General features: G+C 42.9%; 2 protein-coding genes and 1 long non-coding RNA gene across 3 annotated transcripts in view; 1 reads left to right on the top strand and 2 right to left on the bottom strand.

Annotated features, from left to right (window-relative positions):
* Cmklr2 (chemerin chemokine-like receptor 2) overlaps positions 1-17821 on the bottom strand; it is a 59422-nt gene that overhangs the window by 37710 nt on the left and 3891 nt on the right. Inside the window, exon 3 of the mRNA XM_004851156.3 lies at positions 5649-5783. The gene's annotated coding sequence lies outside the window, so the exon portion shown is untranslated. The remainder of the gene's footprint in view (positions 1-5648; positions 5784-17821) is intronic.
* LOC101716387 (targeting protein for Xklp2-like) lies at positions 11622-16246 on the bottom strand. Its single transcript, XM_013074463.3, is given in 2 exon segments — positions 11622-14873; positions 14915-16246. Coding segments are annotated over 2 exon segments (2229 nt in total). The 5' UTR covers positions 16108-16246; the 3' UTR covers positions 11622-13837.
* LOC147829375 (uncharacterized) overlaps positions 16182-17821 on the top strand; it is a 26515-nt gene continuing 24875 nt past the window's right edge. The window contains exon 1 of the long non-coding RNA XR_015449199.1: positions 16182-17037. This is a non-coding gene — a long non-coding RNA (uncharacterized LOC147829375). The remainder of the gene's footprint in view (positions 17038-17821) is intronic.

Raw genomic sequence — 17821 nt, 5'->3', positions numbered from 1 at the left:
GCTTGGTAAGCAGACCCCCGAGACAGTCAGAGTGCCCCTAATTTAATATCCCACTATTTTCTGATTGTACCAAAATTATGATTCTTTTTTTTTTTTGAAAAAGTATGTCTGCAGCAGAACACAGCAACACACACCTGTCAGCTCGGCATTCCAGGGGTTAAGGCAGAAGGGACAGTGAGCTGGAGATCAGCCTGAGCAACTCAACAAGACCCTGTCTCAAAATAAAGATTTAAAAAAATAAAATAGAAGGGACTGGGGATGTTGCCTGGTGGTTGAGCTCCCTGGGTTGAACCCTCAGGTGCCAGGGTTGGGAGAGAGGGAGAGCATTTACACTTGAAAATCTGAATGAAATGAGGTAGCATCCCCTTCATCTTAAAGATGTTACCAGAGCTAGCTACCCGTTGTAAGTGAACAAAACCCTTGATGCAAATGTTCCTCTGATTTGTACCAGCAGGGAAAGAGGTCAGGCGTACTTGGTATTTGTTGCCCTGGCTTCTTTCTCTCCACCTTCATCAGAGGCCGCAGTCTCCTCGTTTTTAGTTTTTATTCTCGGCAGAGAAATGTCTGTTTTTTTGGTTAGGCACTGTAGCCTGGTCTCTCCCCTCCTCTCTCCTCCTTCCCCCTTCTCCCCACCCCGCCCCCACCGGGGATTGAACTGAGGCTCTCACAGGTGCCAGGCAAGTGCTTTCCATTGTGTGCACTTCTGTCGTTCATTTGCCTTGTTTTCGGGGAGGGGGATGGCTTCACGTCCTTTTTGTAGCAGCAGATTTAGCTGAGAACCCCATGGATCTGCTCACCCTTTGCCTCCACTGCCCTGCTGTGCCCTGACCTTTCTTTTTGGCAGGTGTCATCCAGGAGGGAGAGTGCTGGGCACTTATGGGTGGCTTTGGAGCACAGAGACCCTTCCTCTTTTTAACTGGTTTAGGTATTACTTTTTTACTAATGCGGTGCTGTGAATTGAACACAGGACCTTAGGTATACTAAAGAAATACTTTACTATTGAGCTACATGTCCAGGCTTTTAAAATTTTTTTTGGTACAGGGGATTGAACTCGGGTCCTTGCACTTGCGCAGCAGGTGGCGAAACCACTAAGCTAAATCCCCAGCCCACCTTTTTAATTTTTTAACTCTTGAGACCGAGCTTGCTAATCTGCTAAATTACGCATGCTGGGTTCCAATGTGCCATCTTCCTGCCTCAGCCTCCAGAGTGCCGGAATTTCACAGGTGTGCCACTGTGGCCTATAACAGAGACCCTGTTTGAAGCAAGGCTCTCTTGCAACAAGGAAAAGTATGGTATGAGGTAGTGATTTGCACATTCAAGGATGAAGTAAATGTGGAAACTGGGGGTCCTGCAGGCTTGTTTGAAAGTTCTTGCCAGCCAGCTTCAGGGTGTATTCATCCTGGTTTTGGTCAGGCAAGGGCATCCTCCTCCTTGTAGTGCATGAAAGATCTCAGTCCACCTTACAGAGCAGCATAGGCCTCATCCATCCTGTATCGGAATGCATTGCCAACAAAGAGGAATTTGTCTGGGAGTTAATTTAAACCCTTGCTGGAATGGGTGCTAATTTGATGGGTGAAGAGGAACTCGGGGAAGTCAGCAAAGTCACTGGGGGTCAGAATTGTGATGGAGAAGGGCCAGGGATTTAGCTCAGTGGTTCCACCGCCTGCCTCGAAAGCGCAAGGACCCCAGTTCGATCCCTGGTACCAAAAATAAAAAAGCAAGTGATGGAGAGGAGGCTGTTATGGGCAAGATGAATTTTGCTGTCTCCATTCCTGAACAGATCTCTTGTGACAGATTTGGGGTAGCAGTGAACTGAGAAGGAAGCTGTAAGGAGCTCTCAGAGACCCCCTACTGGGTTAGGTATTATTGTTGTTGTTGTTTTCTTTGTTTGCTTTTTGAGACAGTATCTTACTATACAATTCAGGGTAGTCTTGAACTTACTAAGTAGCCCAGGGTGGCCTCAAACTCACAGTGATCCTCCTGCTTCAGCCTCTCAAGTGGTGGGATTGCATGTGTGTACCACCACACCAGGCTCCCGACTATTTTAAGAGGCTTGGAAAATGGCAGATCCTGAGATTAACGATTAAAATCCACCGCACTGGTGCAGTAGAAAACAAGGTAGTGTTAACTTCTCGACCAAGGTAGCTGGTTACTCCGTACTGGTTTGTGGGCCTCACATCTGTAACCCAAGCACACTGGGAGGCTGAGGCAGGAGGATTGCAAGTTCAACCCTAGGCTGGGCTTTTAACAATTTAGCCAGAAGATCTCACAAAATGAAAGGGAAAAAAAAGTGCTGGTGATGTAGCTCAGGGCCAATGCAAACGTTCTGGGTTCAATTCCCAGTACTGAGAGGAACAAAAAGATTTCACACTGGTATCAGTGTCAATTACAGGTGCATCTTTCAGTGTGTAGGGTTTTTCTTCCTTGAGATCAGGAGCAGCTAAAGGCATCTGACGTTTACTTCATTGGAGGAGAGCATATGATTTCTCTAAGAAAGGACATCAGTGCTCTATCTTTTTTTTGTTGTTTTTTTGGTACCGGGGATCGAGCTCAGGTCTTTGCGCTTGCACAGCAGGTGGCAAAACCACTGAGCTAAATCCCCGGCCCTCTATCTTGTTTAAAAAAAAAAAAAAAAATTTAAGCACAACTCAGAAAGATCTTATTTCTCTTCCTGAATTCCTCCGAATCCCCAAGGTCTACCTGGCCTTTGGTCCCCATACCATGCCTTAGCTTTTCAGGGATGAGACCCAAGGAAAAATGCAGGAGAGAGCTGGAAGTGGTGTTTGGAAATGTGTTTCTCTGTCTTTTTATTTTTATTTTTTTTGGAAGTGGGAATCAAACTAAGGACCTTGCACTTGAGAGGCAGGTGCAGCAACACTGAGCTACATGCTAGGCCCTAGAAACATGTCTCTGAAGATGTGGTTTAAAGCCTGACCCGTCTGAGGGAGGGCTGACTCATTTAAAGCTGTTTTTCGACTGCCTCATAGCAAGTGAGATAAACAGACCCAAATATCTGAGATTTTGTTGCTTTTTGCTCTGAGCCACTCCACAGGTGGATTTATTCGCAGATAGTTTAGGAGCCCCGGAAGGGTCCCTGTAGTTCAGCATTTTGCCAGGCAGTAAGAAAACAAATGTCCTAGGACCTTAGTGAAGGGTGAAGTTTCCAAGGGACAGAGTTGGAATGGACTGAGACGCTCCCAAGAGAAAAAGTGGACCACAAGGAGAACAGAACGACCTTAGAAGAAGGCAGGGGAAGAAAGGTTGTAGCACATGATCCGGGGAATGAATGCCATGCAGAACAGGGAGCTTCCGGAAGAACTTTAGCCCAGGAAATTCCTTTCCAGGAAGCTGCACTGGAGAACCACCTTGGAGAGGACGCTGGGAGGGGTGAGACGCAGGATCCGTCCTTACCGCTGCAGGCAGAGGCTTTTCCAGCGCTCTGTCCGTCCGGCAGTGCAATGGATTGATCGATCGAAACGATAGGAAATGAGATATCAGGTGCTCAGTGAGCGCTGTGTGGGTGCTAGGAGCCAGAGGACACAGGGGACACGGGACTCGTGGGACGCAGCGTGGACACAGCCTGAGAAGTCCAGAGCACCTGCACCCTGTCCCACCCCGCCACGTCCCTGCCGTCACTGCCACCTCCACCAGGCGCCGCCACATCCGCACTCTGCCTCCTCTCCCTTGGAGGACCCCTTGTGGCTCTTCCCAGGGACCCGTGTGCTCTCCCTGGTACTATTTGCATGAAGCTAGGAGAGGGCGGGCAGTTGTCAGAAGTGGTACGGACCCGGCTGGACTCTGGGTCTGTCGAGTTCAGAGCCTTCCTTCTGCTCCTATGCACATAGGCTCTCCATACTGAGCTGAGATGCCCCCCTCATGGCCAGGACCAATTCCTTGTAGTGCCAGCTACAATTTGAAAGTTCTGTTGAACATTGTATCTGATTGTGTGTAACTCATTTGTAATGGAGGAACTATATCAGACTCCTTCAGTTACTATGGTAGGTGACTGATTGACCATGGATCATTAAATAATTTTTTGTTTTTACGTAAAAAGAAATGCAACATTGACATTCCGGAGGAGTAACTCTGGATGTCTTTTTTTGTTTCTTTTTTCTTTTTGGTGGTGGTGGTGGGTTACCACTGGGAATTGAACTTGGGGCTTTTGCACTGAGCTACATTCCTAGCACCTTTAAAATTTTTTAAAATTAATTATTTATTTTTTTACCTGTTTATTCTTTGAGACAAGGTTTCACACTAAGTCACTAATTTGCCCAGTATTGTTGAATAGCACAGGAAACAAACCAGAGCAACATTTTTATCAAGTGTCATGTACACACATACGATAAGAATCTTCGGCTTGTTTATTTTGCTTTTTTGGTTTTTTTTTTTTTGGTACCAGGGATTGAACTCTGGTCCTTGTGCTTGCGCAGCAGGCAGTGAAACCACTGAGCTAAATCCCCGGCCCTATTTTGCTTTTTTGAGATAGGGTCTCGCTATGTAGCCCAGGATGGCCTCAAACCTAGGGATCTTCCTGCCTTAGCCTTGCGAGGCTTACAGGTACAGCACTGCGCTCAACTGCGCCCCACTGCACCTGCCCACTTTGCTATTTCATTTCCTAGAAACGGCTGATTGGGTCACCAGTTCCCATCAGCTCCTGTCCCGTGGCGCTGTGTCTCCATACAGGTGAGGTGAATACCATGCACCATTTCTCTTGCTATCACTCTTGCCTTGTCCCCCCCCCCCCCAGTCCCTCCAGACGCCCACGCCCCGCTGCGCGTGCACCGTGTGACCACGCGGAGTCCCAGCCACGCGATGTGGCCTACCCAGCGCTCCACATGCCTCAAGCAATGCGGCAGCGCCACGTGGATCCAAGCCCCAACACTCAGGCATAAGGTAGGACGGGAAAGGGACATATTTTCCCCTAAAAGTTCAAGACAAGAGAATGTTTTGTACCACTCAGCTGCCAGTTATTCTAAAGGGCAATGATAAGAAATTTTTCAGAAATTTAGCGAGAACAAAAGAAATATAAAACCGACTTTGGAAGGGGTGGGCGGCGGGGGACAAGGTGGTTAGACAGTGTAGGAAGTTTTTCCTATTTTCTGAACTAAATAAGTCAATGTTGGTTTGCTTTTCTGAATCTCATTACACGTCTTTTTGCTACAGTGAGATTTCCTCCACTAATATTTGACTATTTCTGAATCATACTTGAAATCCAAATTATGAGCTGTTATCCAGGTAACAAACAGAAAATTACTGACATTTCTTTGTACGCTTCCACCCTAGACCTGTTATTTTCTGGTTTTTAACATTTTAGGATTCAATCCACAGCTGCGGCTGATGCGGAGCTAAACCCTTTTGAATGAGACCAAAAAATGTGAATTTTCAGACAGCATTGACTAGATCTGTTGGTTTTTTTTTTTTTTTTTTCCTGCCAGCTGATAGTTACTGAAAATAGTTTTGTAAATAACTTATCTGTGGGCAGGAGTTTAGCTCAGTGGCACTGTGCCTGCCTTGTAAACTCAAGGTCCTGAGTCCAATCCCCAGTACCAAAAAAAAAACCACACAGAAAACCCCCCAAAAAACTTATCTGTAGGAATTCTCATCAGGTCAGCTTGCTTTGTGTCAGTTTGAGGAAAACAAGCACTTACCACTTAATGTTCTGGGAGAAATGTTTTGTAATGCTTGGGCAGGAACCTTCTGGTCCGGAGTTGGAGGCTGCTTCCCCAAATTCTGTACTCTCTCCTGCTTCAAAGAGCAGCTTCCACCAGGCTTTTGTAATGACACTGGAGAGAAGAACGATGTTGAATTTTGAGTGCAGTACTTCCTTTCCAACACCGCCCTTGCTAAAAATTCAGCATGCATTCCAGCATCCCAGTAAACAAGGAACATATTGCACAAATTAGTTCTTTGGCTCATCGTGTTTATGTAACAGGTTTGTTTTGTGATTGAGAGGGATTACAGTTTTCTGAAAACCAGTGGTTTGAGGTTCTCTTCTCCCCACCTCCTTTGTCTGGGTTTTTGCTTATGAAAAGTCAACTTATATTAGCAGGGATGGAAATGACAGGAAGCCTTAAAATGTCAAAGGCTATTTCTTCACGGCACACAGGAGAGGAATATTGTTTTACTTGGCTTTGAGTGTATTCTGATAATGAAGAAATGAAATTGCATGTTAGTTCTGTGTATTTTAATTTCTTGACATAGGGAGGCCAAGATAGAATTTAGCTGGTTCCAAGGAAATTAAATATTTGATTTTTATCCTCATTGCCCACTGGCTGTAGGCCTGGCAGATGTGGAAACAGAAATTCAAGTGCTGACAAATGTAGAGACTAGAGACGGAAGATAAGCAAGCCTTGATGTGGTTAGCTCCCTTCTGCAGGACTCTTGTCCTTTTGATCTTTGTTAAGCACTAATGGAAGTTCCGGGGATTTAGCTTAGTGGTTCAGCCACCTGCCTCGCAAGTGCAAGGTTCTGAGTTTGATCCCCGGTACCAAAAAAAAAAAAAAAAAAAAAAAAAAGAGCTAATGGCAGCTGGGCCATGTAGTATTGAATCTCAACACTGTTGGCCCATAAGGATTTAAAAGTTAAACACCGAGGCTAGAAAACTCTAGAACTGTCATTCTTATGGAGGGCTTGGATTGTGAGGTGAATGTGTTACAGGACTGGTCTGAGGGGTCCCCAACCCGAGGGGAGGAGTTCAATCCACCCTACACCTAGAATGCTTGCTTAGACTGTCATTGTGGAAAAGGTTTCTCAGTCTAGTTTGTCAGGGGCAAAGGAAAAGTTTTATGTGTCTTTAAGACCTATAGGAAGTTTTTTGAGTGCATTTCCTGGGAGGGAAAAAGGCTTGAGTAACTTTCTTATTTTTTGTTTTTTTGAGACAGGTCTGGCTTTGTAGTATAGGTTAGCTTTGAACTCCCTGTGGAGCCCAGGCTGGCCTCAATCTCACAGTGATCCTCCTGGCTTTGCCTCCTAAGTGCTGGGATTACAAGAATGCGCCACCACACCTGGTTTGAGTAATTGTGTTTTGAAGCTGCAGTTCTTTTTTTTTTTTTTACTTGAATTCTTTTATTGGTACACTGTAGGTATACAACACAATTACATTTCTCATTGGGAATTGTACCTTTACATGGTGCATCTTGGTTCTTATTTTTTCCCCATTCCTAGCCCTCCCTTCACGCCCTCCACCCTTCCCCATTTACAAAGACTTTATTTCCATTTTTTCAATTTCTCAACATTTTTCCTTTCCCTTCTTTCCTTTCCCCTGCCCCTCCCACTACCCCTACCCCTTTGGACCTTTTCTTCCTATTTTACATTATCGATTATTCATTCTAATCATTGGTACATTTTAGGTATACAATATAATGACATTCAGCATTGGAAGTTTGCACCTTTTCATAGTCTCTCTTGGTTCTTTTTTTTTTTTTTTGGTACCGGAGATCGAACTCCGGTCCTTGCACTTGCATGCTCTCTTGGTTCTTATTTTTCACTCTTGCCCAGCTCTCCCTTCAACCCCTCCATCCCTCCCTATTTACAAAGATTTTGTTTCCATTTTTCCATTTTCTCATATTAATTCCAGTCCCTTTTTTCCTTTCCCCTACCCCTCCCACTTCCCCTTCCCCTTCCCCTTTGCCCCTTTGCTTCCTATTTCACATTATCTATTATACCTTTTAGTCCTTATTTACACTTTCAGTTTCTCACACTAGACAAACTATTCGGTATTTATACATGTGTGTTCTATTTATTTCACATAAGAGTATTGCCTCAATGTGCATCCATTTAGCTATAAATGTCTCTAATTTCTCATTTTTTATGGCTCAGTAGTACTCCATTTTATTAAAAAACCACATTTTCTTTATCCAGTCTCCAGTTGATGGGTATTTGGGCTGTTTCCAAGTTTTAGCTCTTACAAATTGTGCTGCTATGAACATGGGTGCACATATATCACTGTGGTATGATTCTCTTAATTCTTTGGGGAAGATACCCACCCAGCAGGGGAAGAGCTGGGTCAAATGGGACTTCCAGTCCTAGTTCTTTGAGGTATCTCCATACTGATTTCCACAGTGGTTGCATGCAGTTCTTCTTAAAAGTACAATTTTTGGGCTGGGGGTTTAGCTCAGTGGTTTCGCCACCTGCTGCACAAGCACAAGGACCTGAGTTCGATCCCCGGTACAAAAAAAAAAGTACAATTTTTAAAAATTAATATATATATTTTTTTTTAGACAAGTTCTCACTATGTAGTTCAGGCTGGCCTTGAACTCACTATGTAGCCCAGGATGGCTATGTAGCGATCCTCCTGCCTCAGCCTCCCAAGTGCTGGGATTACAGGAATGTGCCACCACACCTGACTAAAAGTATAATTTAAAAAATCTCAATATCGGGCCAGAGATTTAGCACAGTGCTTTCACTGCCTGCTGCGCAAGTGCAAGGACCCAAGTTTGATCCCCAGTACCAAAAAAAAACAACAAAAAACCTCTCAATATCCTTGTCTCCTTTTTACCTTTTTTGTTTTTAATTTCTTCTATCCTACCTCATTTCTACCTGAGACTTTGATACCTTATTTTTAAGCGGTATGGGAGACCTGGCAGTTTGTCTTCATGTAACTGCTTTAGCCTGAGGAGGGCCATTGATCTTGTCAAGCTGGGGACAGAAAGTTTCATCCTGATTGATCCTAAGGAGACATAGGAATATTAGATTTTATTTTTTGAAAAAACATCATCTTTTGTTTATTTTTGTTTTTTCTTAAATACATAATTATTTATTGCCATGACAAACTGTTTAGTCTGCACTGAAAGCTATATTCAGAAGGGTTCCCCTTCAAATCATAGGAATAATTAATTAAATGTCTGTGCAAAATAAAGTGGAAGCAGTATAAAATTGAAGTATGTCATTCATCCAAAATGACTGATTGATTAAATGATGAAAGAAAACTTAGAGCCACTGCAATGGATACTTTGTTTTTCAAGCATCTTCTTATAACTGAACCTGTTTCACTCTTTTTTTTTTTTTTTTTTGGTATCGGGGATAGAACTCGGGTCCTTGCGCTTGCGCAGCAGGCGGCAAAACCACTGAGCTGAATTCCTGGCCCTGTTTCACTCTTTAGAATTTTATTTTTTTTATTTTTATTTTTAAAATTTTTTTTATTTTGGTACTGGATATCGAACTCGGGTCCTTGGGCTTGCCCAGCAGGTGGCGAAACCACTGAGCTAAATCCCCGGCCCCTAGAATTTTAAAAGTAATATATAATGGTCACTTAGAATCTACTATATATTTTGATTTAATTACAAGTCTCTTCTCTTTATAAACAGTAACCTAGACACACATTGTTCATACTGTAAAGGTTAGATAATGCCATCTTTGAAAGGATTTGCATAAACTATATTATAAAAGTTAGATTAACAAATATCATTTGCATAAAAAGGACATGTTCGGTTTGGTTTTTTTCCCCAGTACCAGGGATCGAACTCAGGACCTTGTGCTTATGAGGCAGGCACGGTGCCACTGAGCTAAATTCCCAGCCCTTTCTTTGTTTTTTTGAGGCAGGGTCTCCCTTTGTAGTTCATGCTGGCCCTGAACTCACTATGTAGCCCAGGCTGGCCTCGAACTAGAAATAACAGCAATCCTCCTTCCTCAGCCTCCCCAGTGCTGGGATTACAGGCATGTGGCACCACACCCAGCTCAACATGTTTAGTTTTGAAAGAACCTTTTTTGTTGTTGTTTTTCTGTTACCGGGGATTGAACTCAGGACCTTGTGCTTGCCAGGCAGTTGTGGTGCCACTGAGCTACATCCCTGGCATCAACATGTTCAGTTTTACAGAACAGCTACAGCTAACAGTGAAAACAGTTAATGAAAGTCACACATTCCTAATTAGAAGGTAGTTTACTTTAATGCCCTCTTGTTTCTCTTTGAAAGCGACTATATTTTCCACACAGGGAAAGATAATATTGGGGGCATTCCTTATAATTTTAAGAGTGGCTAATAAAATCAGACCAATTAAAACATTCATGAAATAGTTTGCAATGCAGTGACTCCAAAGTGATGAAGGGACCTGAGGAACAAAAGTGGCTTGAATCAAATGGAAATCTAAGTTGACAGGTATCATATAAATTGAACTTATGCCGGGGATTAAGCTCAGTTGCATCATGCCTGCCTGGCAAGTGCAAGGCCCTCAGTTTGATCCCGAGTATTGGAAAAAAAAAAATTGAACTTATAAGGGTTGGTATAGTCCCAAAGAAACAAACTAGAAAAGTGCAAGGGAAGAAATATACCAGTTCCCATTATTTCATGTAAAAGGAATGGCTAACTCTACAGATAGAAACACATAAAGACAATGTTTTAAAGAAGTGATTTTTTTTTAAAGATATCTGATTTTGTTGTCTGGTACAAATGGGCAAATAAAATGAGTTTCAAAATGTTGTTCTCTTCCGTTTTCTGGAAGAGATTATATAGAACTGATATTTCTTCCCTAAGTATTTGGTAGAATTCATCATTAAAGTCATCTGGGCTTACAGTTTTCTATTTTTTGGATAGTTGTTAACTATAAATTCAATGTTCTTAGTATAATATAGGCCTGTTCAGGTGTCTTTGTCTTCATTGAACTTTGGTTATTTGTATTGTACAACGATTAGTCTGTTTCATCTAAGTTGTTGAATATAGAGATCTAGAGTTAGTTGTAGTGTTTTGTTTTGTTTTCATTACCCAGGATTGAACTCAGGACCTTGCGCTTGCCAGGAAGGTACAGTGCCACTGAGCTAATTATGCTTTTAATGTTTACAGATCTATAGTATATCCTTTGGTTCCTTTTTTTTTTTCCTGAATGGTATTGGGACTCAAACCCCAGGTCTCATGCATGCTAGGCAAGCACACTATTCCTGAGAGCTATATCCCCACCCTGTTCTTTCATTTCTGATACTAGAAACATCATCTTTTGATAGAGAGTAAGGACATTAGCAAGTTATTGATGCTTAAGCTTTATTTTATAGTCATGATAAACAAGTAGTGGACAGAAACTAAAAGTAGTTATTGTGGCTTTAGTAACTGCTAGAAGTCAGTAGCATTTGGGATAACTTTTTTTTTTTTTTTTTTTAAACTGGGGATTGAACTTGGGACCTTATGCTTGTGAGGCAGGCAGTGAAACCACTGAGCTAAATCCCTGGGCCTTAAGGGCATATTTTGGAAGGGGTAGTAAGACTGGGATCAAATGTATAAGTTATAGGTCAGCTGGAGATCATTGGCAGGGGCTGGTGCAGGATATGGAGCCCCCTTTTTATTTACTTTTATTTTTATTTTTTGCTTAAATTCTTTTATTGGTACATTTTAGGTATACAATACGTTCACATTTATCATTGGGTGCTTGTACCTGTACATGATATATCTTGGTTTTCATTTTTCTCCCCCATTACCTGTGCACCCTTTCCTATTTACATAGAATTTGTTTCCATTTTTTTTTCTTTTCTCATAATTTTTCGTTTCCCCACCCCCTCCCACCACCCCTACCCCTTTGGACCTTTTCCCATTTCAAAGTATCAATTATTCATTATTAATCCTTTTAAACCTTATTTACGCTTTCAGTTTCTCACACTAGAGAAACTATTTGGTATTTACACATGTGTGTCCTATTTATTTCACTTAAGAGTATGGCCTCAATATGCATCCATTCAGCTATAAGTGACTCTAGTTTCTCGTTCTTTATGGCTGAGTAGTACTCCATTTTATTTAAAAAAATCACATCTTCTTTATCCAGTTTCCAGTTGATGGGCACTTGGGCTGTTTCCAAGCTCTAGCTATTACAAACTGTGCTGCTATAAACATGGGTGCATATATATATCTCTGTGGTATGATTCTTCTAATTCTTTTGGGAAGCTACCCAGCAGGGGAATAGCTGGGTCAAATGGGACCTCTAGCCCTAGTTCTTTCAGGTATCTCCATACTGATTTCCACAGTGGTTGCACCAGTCTGCACTCCACCAACCATGGAGAAGGGTTCTTTTCTCCCCACAGCCCCATCGGCATTTATTGGTTGATTACTTGATAGCAGCCATTCTTTCCGGGGTGAGGTGGAATCTCAGTGTTGTTTTCATCTGCATCTCTCGAATGACCAGTGATGTTGAACATTTTTTCATATGCTTATTTTCTGCTTGTACTTCTTTGAGAAATGTCTGTTCATTTCAGATGCCCATTTTTGAATTGGGTCTTTAAATTTGAGGGGTCTGATTTTTTTCAGTTCTTTATATATTCTAGATAGTAGTCCTTTGTCTAAGGTACTGCTGCTAAAATTTTTTTCCCACATTGTAGGTTGTCTCTTAGTTCTGTTGGTGGTTTCTCTTGCAGTACAGAAGCTTTTTAATAAGATGAGATCCCAGTTGTTGATTCTTTGTGCTAGTTTCCGTGGTACTGAGGCTTTGTTCATAAAGTCTTTTCCTATGCCAGTGTCTTCAAGAGTTCTACCTAACTTATCTTCCAGCAAGTTTAGTGTTTCTGTCTTAATATTTAGATCTTTATTCCACTTTGATCTTAGTTTAGTGCATGGTGATAGATATGGGTCTAGTTTTAATCTCTGGGAGGTTGAAATCCAGTTTTTCCAACACCATTTATTAAATAGGCTATCTTTCCTCCAGTGAGGGTGATTGGTGGACCCCCCCTTTTTATATGTAACCTAGTTTTAAAATTTTTTTTTTTGAAAGTCAAAAGAAAATGTATTACTTAGCATAGACCTAAACAAATTATGTGCCAATCACAAGAAATACAGAGGACTACAATAATTCTTGTCTTCAAGGAACCGACATATCTCTATTATTTTGTGAAGAACTATAAGCAACTCAGGAGACAATTGCTCTAGAAATATTTCATACAAGAAACACTTGGAAGGCACAAAGGAAGTGACCATCCTTATCTTAGGTCAGATGGTTAAGGAAAGAATTCTAAAATATATTTTGCTTGAGCTGAATCTTATAAGGATGAGAAAAAAACTCATCTAGGGAAGAAGGCACAATCTATGTGAAGGTATAACACACATGATTAGGTGGTTACTGGAAGCGAGTTAACAAAGTATGGAGTAATATTCTGCCATGGATAGAAAAAAGTTACAAAGCACTTTCCTTTAAGGATAGAGCCTGAGTTTTGGAAAGATCCTGGAGCCACATTTCAAATCACTCACTTCCCCAATATGATGTGACCTCAAAAGGTGCTTAAATTTTAAAACACCAAGTAACAAAACCAGGGAGGAGAAAGACAAAATACATTTATTCCTGGCCCGGTCCTAAAATGTATTCAGCACCAAGGCGGGAATGGGCCTTAACAGCAGCTCTGCTAGAAGCTTGCCAAGTGGCTGCTGTGTGTCTGCAGGAGGCCATGTGGTCTTCTTCACTGGCACAGTGATTGAGGTTCTCCACTCTCATGGCATAAGGCTCTTAATTATAAACTCATTTTGTACAGAGAAGAGGAAAGAATCTGATATACTGACTGTTCCTCATTTAAACCATGACTTACATCCTACCTCAAGATTTAACTATCTTTATTTTCTGATTAAAAAAAATATATATATAAAAGGGAAGGGATAAAGGGAAAAAGAAATTGCACTGTGCTGACACAGAGACTTGAAATTCTAATTAAGGGTAAACTGATGTCTAAAGGAAACCACTAGAAGTCTCATCAAGGCATACATGAGTTAGTTGAGTCTCATTTTAGCCTTAAAATGTATGAAAACACTTCTCCACAGAACTGGCCCCACAGTTGTCGGTACATGGGTTGGTGAGTCTGGAGAAAAGAGTTCTGTCCATGCCTGGTGTGACGTAATGAGCAGCTCCTGCTGCCAGGCAGTATCTGGAGCTCACGGCTTAGTTCAGCAGTGGAACTGAGTGGAGAATTTAGGAGAGACAGGCACAGTCAGAGGCTGGTCGCTTGACTTTATCTCCACAGCCTGGTACTTGCGTACTGGATTTGCCTTGTGCACCAGTAGCCTGGCCAGCTCCTCCTTCTGTTCTTCCTCCTGCTCTCTGGCCTCCTCCAGCTGCTGGGCTTTCTGGACTTCCGCCTCAGCTATTCTCCTTTTCAGCTCCTGTCACTCCTTGGCTCTCTTCTCAGTGGCCAACTGAAGAGGTTCCTGAACTAGAGAACCAGAAAGGTCCTCAGCAACTGAATTTTTCTCTTTCTTGGGAACAAAGGGCTCCTGGAAGATGACAGTGTTTGGATGAGCCTTGAAACTAGTTGCTTCTTTCTGCTGTTTCAGTTCTTCCTCTAGCTGGTGCTTCCATGTCTCAGGCTTCCTAGCACCTCTTTTGTCAGTCTCCAATGCAAATGGCTCAGTCTGGGTCACATTCTTGACCTTCTCTGGCAGATTAATGCTATCAAAATGAGGCAAGGGAAGTGCCTTAAACTTAGGTACCTCTCCTTTCTGCAATTCTTTTATTTTCTTCTCCTTCTGTAACTGGCGTTCTTTGTCCCGAGAATCAAAGGAGAAAGGGCATATTTCTACAGTTCTTGCCTCTGGGATATGGGGCTTAAAAGGCACCCCATAATGTGGCATAGGCTGAGCTCTTATCACTGTTGGTTCATCCTCTTCCTCATCCTCTTTGGTGGGTAATCGGATTCTGTTCTTCAGTGCAAAGGCTGGAGACTTGGGAACGGTGATTGGAAGTACTTTCTTTTCAGGAACACCCACAACATCTTCCAAGATCTTAGTAGGGCAAGGTCTGGAATGAAATTCAAAGTGTTCATTCTCTGACTTCTTCTTTGACTCTCGCTCCTGGATTCTTTTTTCAATTTCCAAATCAAATCCAATAGGCTGAGTGGGTGGTTTCACAGGTGGTCTCTTGGGCAAGATGGGCCCACCTTCAAGAATTCTGGAATCAACTTCTCGTGCTTTGAATTTGTATTTGCTGCAGTTTCTCAAGCTCTTCAGCTTTGAATTTGTATTTGCTGCAGTTTCTCAAGCTCTTCAGCCTCCCGTTCCACTGTACTTTTGCAGGTCACAGGCCTCGCTCGGAATTTGGTTTGCAGTACAGGGCTCTGTGGCTCTGTGGACATCCTGGTTACAGAAGATTTGGAAGATAAAAGGCTAATATCTTCCTTCTTGCTCCTCAAATGATATCTGTTAGGGGTTCGTTTATGGAACGCCTCAACCTGCTGTGCCAGAGACACATACGCAGAAGCAGCCTCGTCAAATGTTCTCTTCTTTCCTTGGGACAAGTTGAAAGGCTTAATAATAGTACATCCCTTAGCCACTCAAGCAGGAGAGGGAGGATGCTTTCACAATTCAGCTGTAAAGTTCACTTCCTTATATTCCTCCTGGTTCTTAGGATGCTGTTTGATTCGCTCATCCGTGCAGAAGTGGAAGTCAACTACTTTGGTTACCTGGCTCGCTGATTTCTTCACAGGTTGCCCTGCTCCTGCAAGAGCAAGTTTCTTGAACTCTTCGTTCTTTTTCCGCATTTCTACCACCTCCTGCTGCATTTTCATGCTCTTTTCCAACTCTTGCTCCTCAGTACTTTTGAGAACCTTCTGCTTTATAGTTGGTACATGAGGTGTAGTATGTCTGCCCTTGGCTTTCTTTGGGGAAAATTTATTCCTTTTGAAAGTATCTTGAGCACTGCCCTCTTCCTCTTCCTCTGGATCCTTTCTGTTTTGAGAAATTTTCATTTTCTTGGAAGGTGGAATTTCACTGATTACAGGAGTGGCACATCTCTTTGCTTTCATTTGAACATGGTGTTTTTCTTTCTTCTCCATATTCTTCTGGGCAGAGAGTCTAAGAGATATCCTCTGAGGCTGGGCTGGAGTATTTCTTGATTTGGTTCCCTCAACTTCCAGGGTGCAACAAGCATTTGATGAATTAGAATGTTCCATAAGATTTACTTTTTCTGCCTCTTTGTAGTAAGTGTTCTCAACTGGTCACAAAGGTGTGAGATTAGCTTGCTGAAGATTTGCTTTTCTCAAGGAAGTTTTGTTTTGAAAAAGCTCTCCTGTCCCATTTTTCCCAAGAAACTTATTCTCTAAATTGGCCTTCTCCTCAAACCATGAATCTACATTTTCTGTATCTTCTTCGTAATCCAAAGATGTAAAATTGATGAAGTCCGAGGGAGCATCAAAGGAGTAAGAGTTTTTAACTTGTGACATTGTCCTACCCTTTGTGTAGAAGAGCAGGTTTTTCCCAGTATTTGTATAACGTTTCTCAACAGGTCAATTTCTGGAATCCCAGCTACTCAGGAAGCTGAAGCAGGAAGATCAGAAGTTTGAGGCCAGCCTGGGCCACGTAGCAAGACACTTGCCTTGCCTCGGCTCAGCTCTCTAAAATTTTTATTATTATTTATTTATTTAAAAACATAATGTCATGCTTTATATTAAAAAGTACAGGGATGCTGGTACACCCAGCACCGAAGGTTACAAAGTACCTAGGTCCTTCAGGTTGGCTTCCGGCACTGCGACTCGGCCTCCGGAAGTCTCAGCACCCCGGAAGTGTTCCAGGAGGCAGTGAGGAACATGGCGCTTTCTCATCATAGTGGCAGGGTGGCTGTGTTGGCCCATCCAAGGGCTAATTACAGGGGCTACACAACGCAGTCACTTCATAAATGCTACTTCTGGGAGCTCGCCCTTGGCCTTGAGATGAGCGAACGCCTGGGCGACCTGGATAATATCAGTCGTCCTGGAGGTTCATTCCAGACTGGGTGGAGAATGTCTGCAGCGTTTCCTAGAGGGTGGGCACGGGCAGGACAGCGCGGGAGCAGGCATGGCCAAGGCTCTTTGGATCCTCAAGGCTGGCATTCCACACAAATAGATCATTTACTGTGCACAGCCCTAAATTGCTGGTAGGAGCAGCGATGAATGTCCTGGTGAGGGCTCGCAAAGAATCGCGAGACTTTCCATCCATTTCCTTGAAGACTCCATTGACCAAAAGAACAAAAAGAAGAAAACAAACCAAAACAGCGCATCCTTGTCTGGCCACTTAAGTCTACTACGAAGTAACAAAGATCATGCAAAATTCTGGGCAACTCATTGAGGAAGGCAGCAGCGCTGAGCCACGTGTGCTTCAGTAGCCGGAACCGCAAGGTACGATCTTTAAGCTTCCCATCACCATTATGTCCATGGCCCGTCTTTCCTCTTTGAGGGGCACTAATATGATCATCATGCTGTTGTTTGACTTCCCCACATCCACAGGGCTCGTCTTCTGTCGTTCCCCCATCGCCTGCCACTCGGGCATGCAGACGCTATCACAAAGCACCCAGCACTGCCGGTTTTACCCTGAGGAGCTGCGCACGCAGCCCCCCAATTTTTGTTTTATATATCTATTTTTTGGGTTACAGTTTTCTGCTGAGTATTTAAGACTAAGTTAAAGAAAGATATATGTTAATCCAACCCTCTGTGGCTCGTCTTTTGCTGTCAGTTGTGAGGGTTTAAAAAGTCTGGAGAAGGGCCAGGGATTTAGATCAGTGGTTCTGGCACCTGCCTCGCAAGCGCAAGGTCCGGAGTTCGATCCCCGGTACCAAAAAAAAAGAAGTCTGGAAATGTCACTTAGCAACTGTAATGAATAACATACCATTTTAGACAGGGATATAAACTCGAGGCCAGGGCTGGGGGTGTAGCTCAGCGGCACGACGTCTGCCTGACAAGTGCCAGGTCCTGAGCTCGATTCCCAGTACCAAAAAACAAAACAAAACAGGGCGGGGATTTAGCTCAGTGGTTCCGCTGCCTGCCTCACAAGCGCAAGGTCCCGACTTGGATCCCTGGTACCCCCCCCCAAAAAAAAGTGGAGGCCAAAATCGTCATAAGAATACAAGCTAGCATCACAGAAGCATTGATTTCTTTTACCCTCCAACTCTTCTCTGATAATATC

The sequence above is a fragment of the Heterocephalus glaber genome, unplaced genomic scaffold, assembly GCF_053883595.1.
Source record: "Heterocephalus glaber isolate CG9 unplaced genomic scaffold, H.glaber_assembly_v1.0 deba00000621, whole genome shotgun sequence".
In the NCBI taxonomy this organism is placed as follows: Eukaryota; Metazoa; Chordata; class Mammalia; order Rodentia; family Bathyergidae; genus Heterocephalus; species Heterocephalus glaber.
Note: the sequence above shows the minus strand (reverse complement) of the source record. Positions and strands in the feature narration are given on the sequence as shown.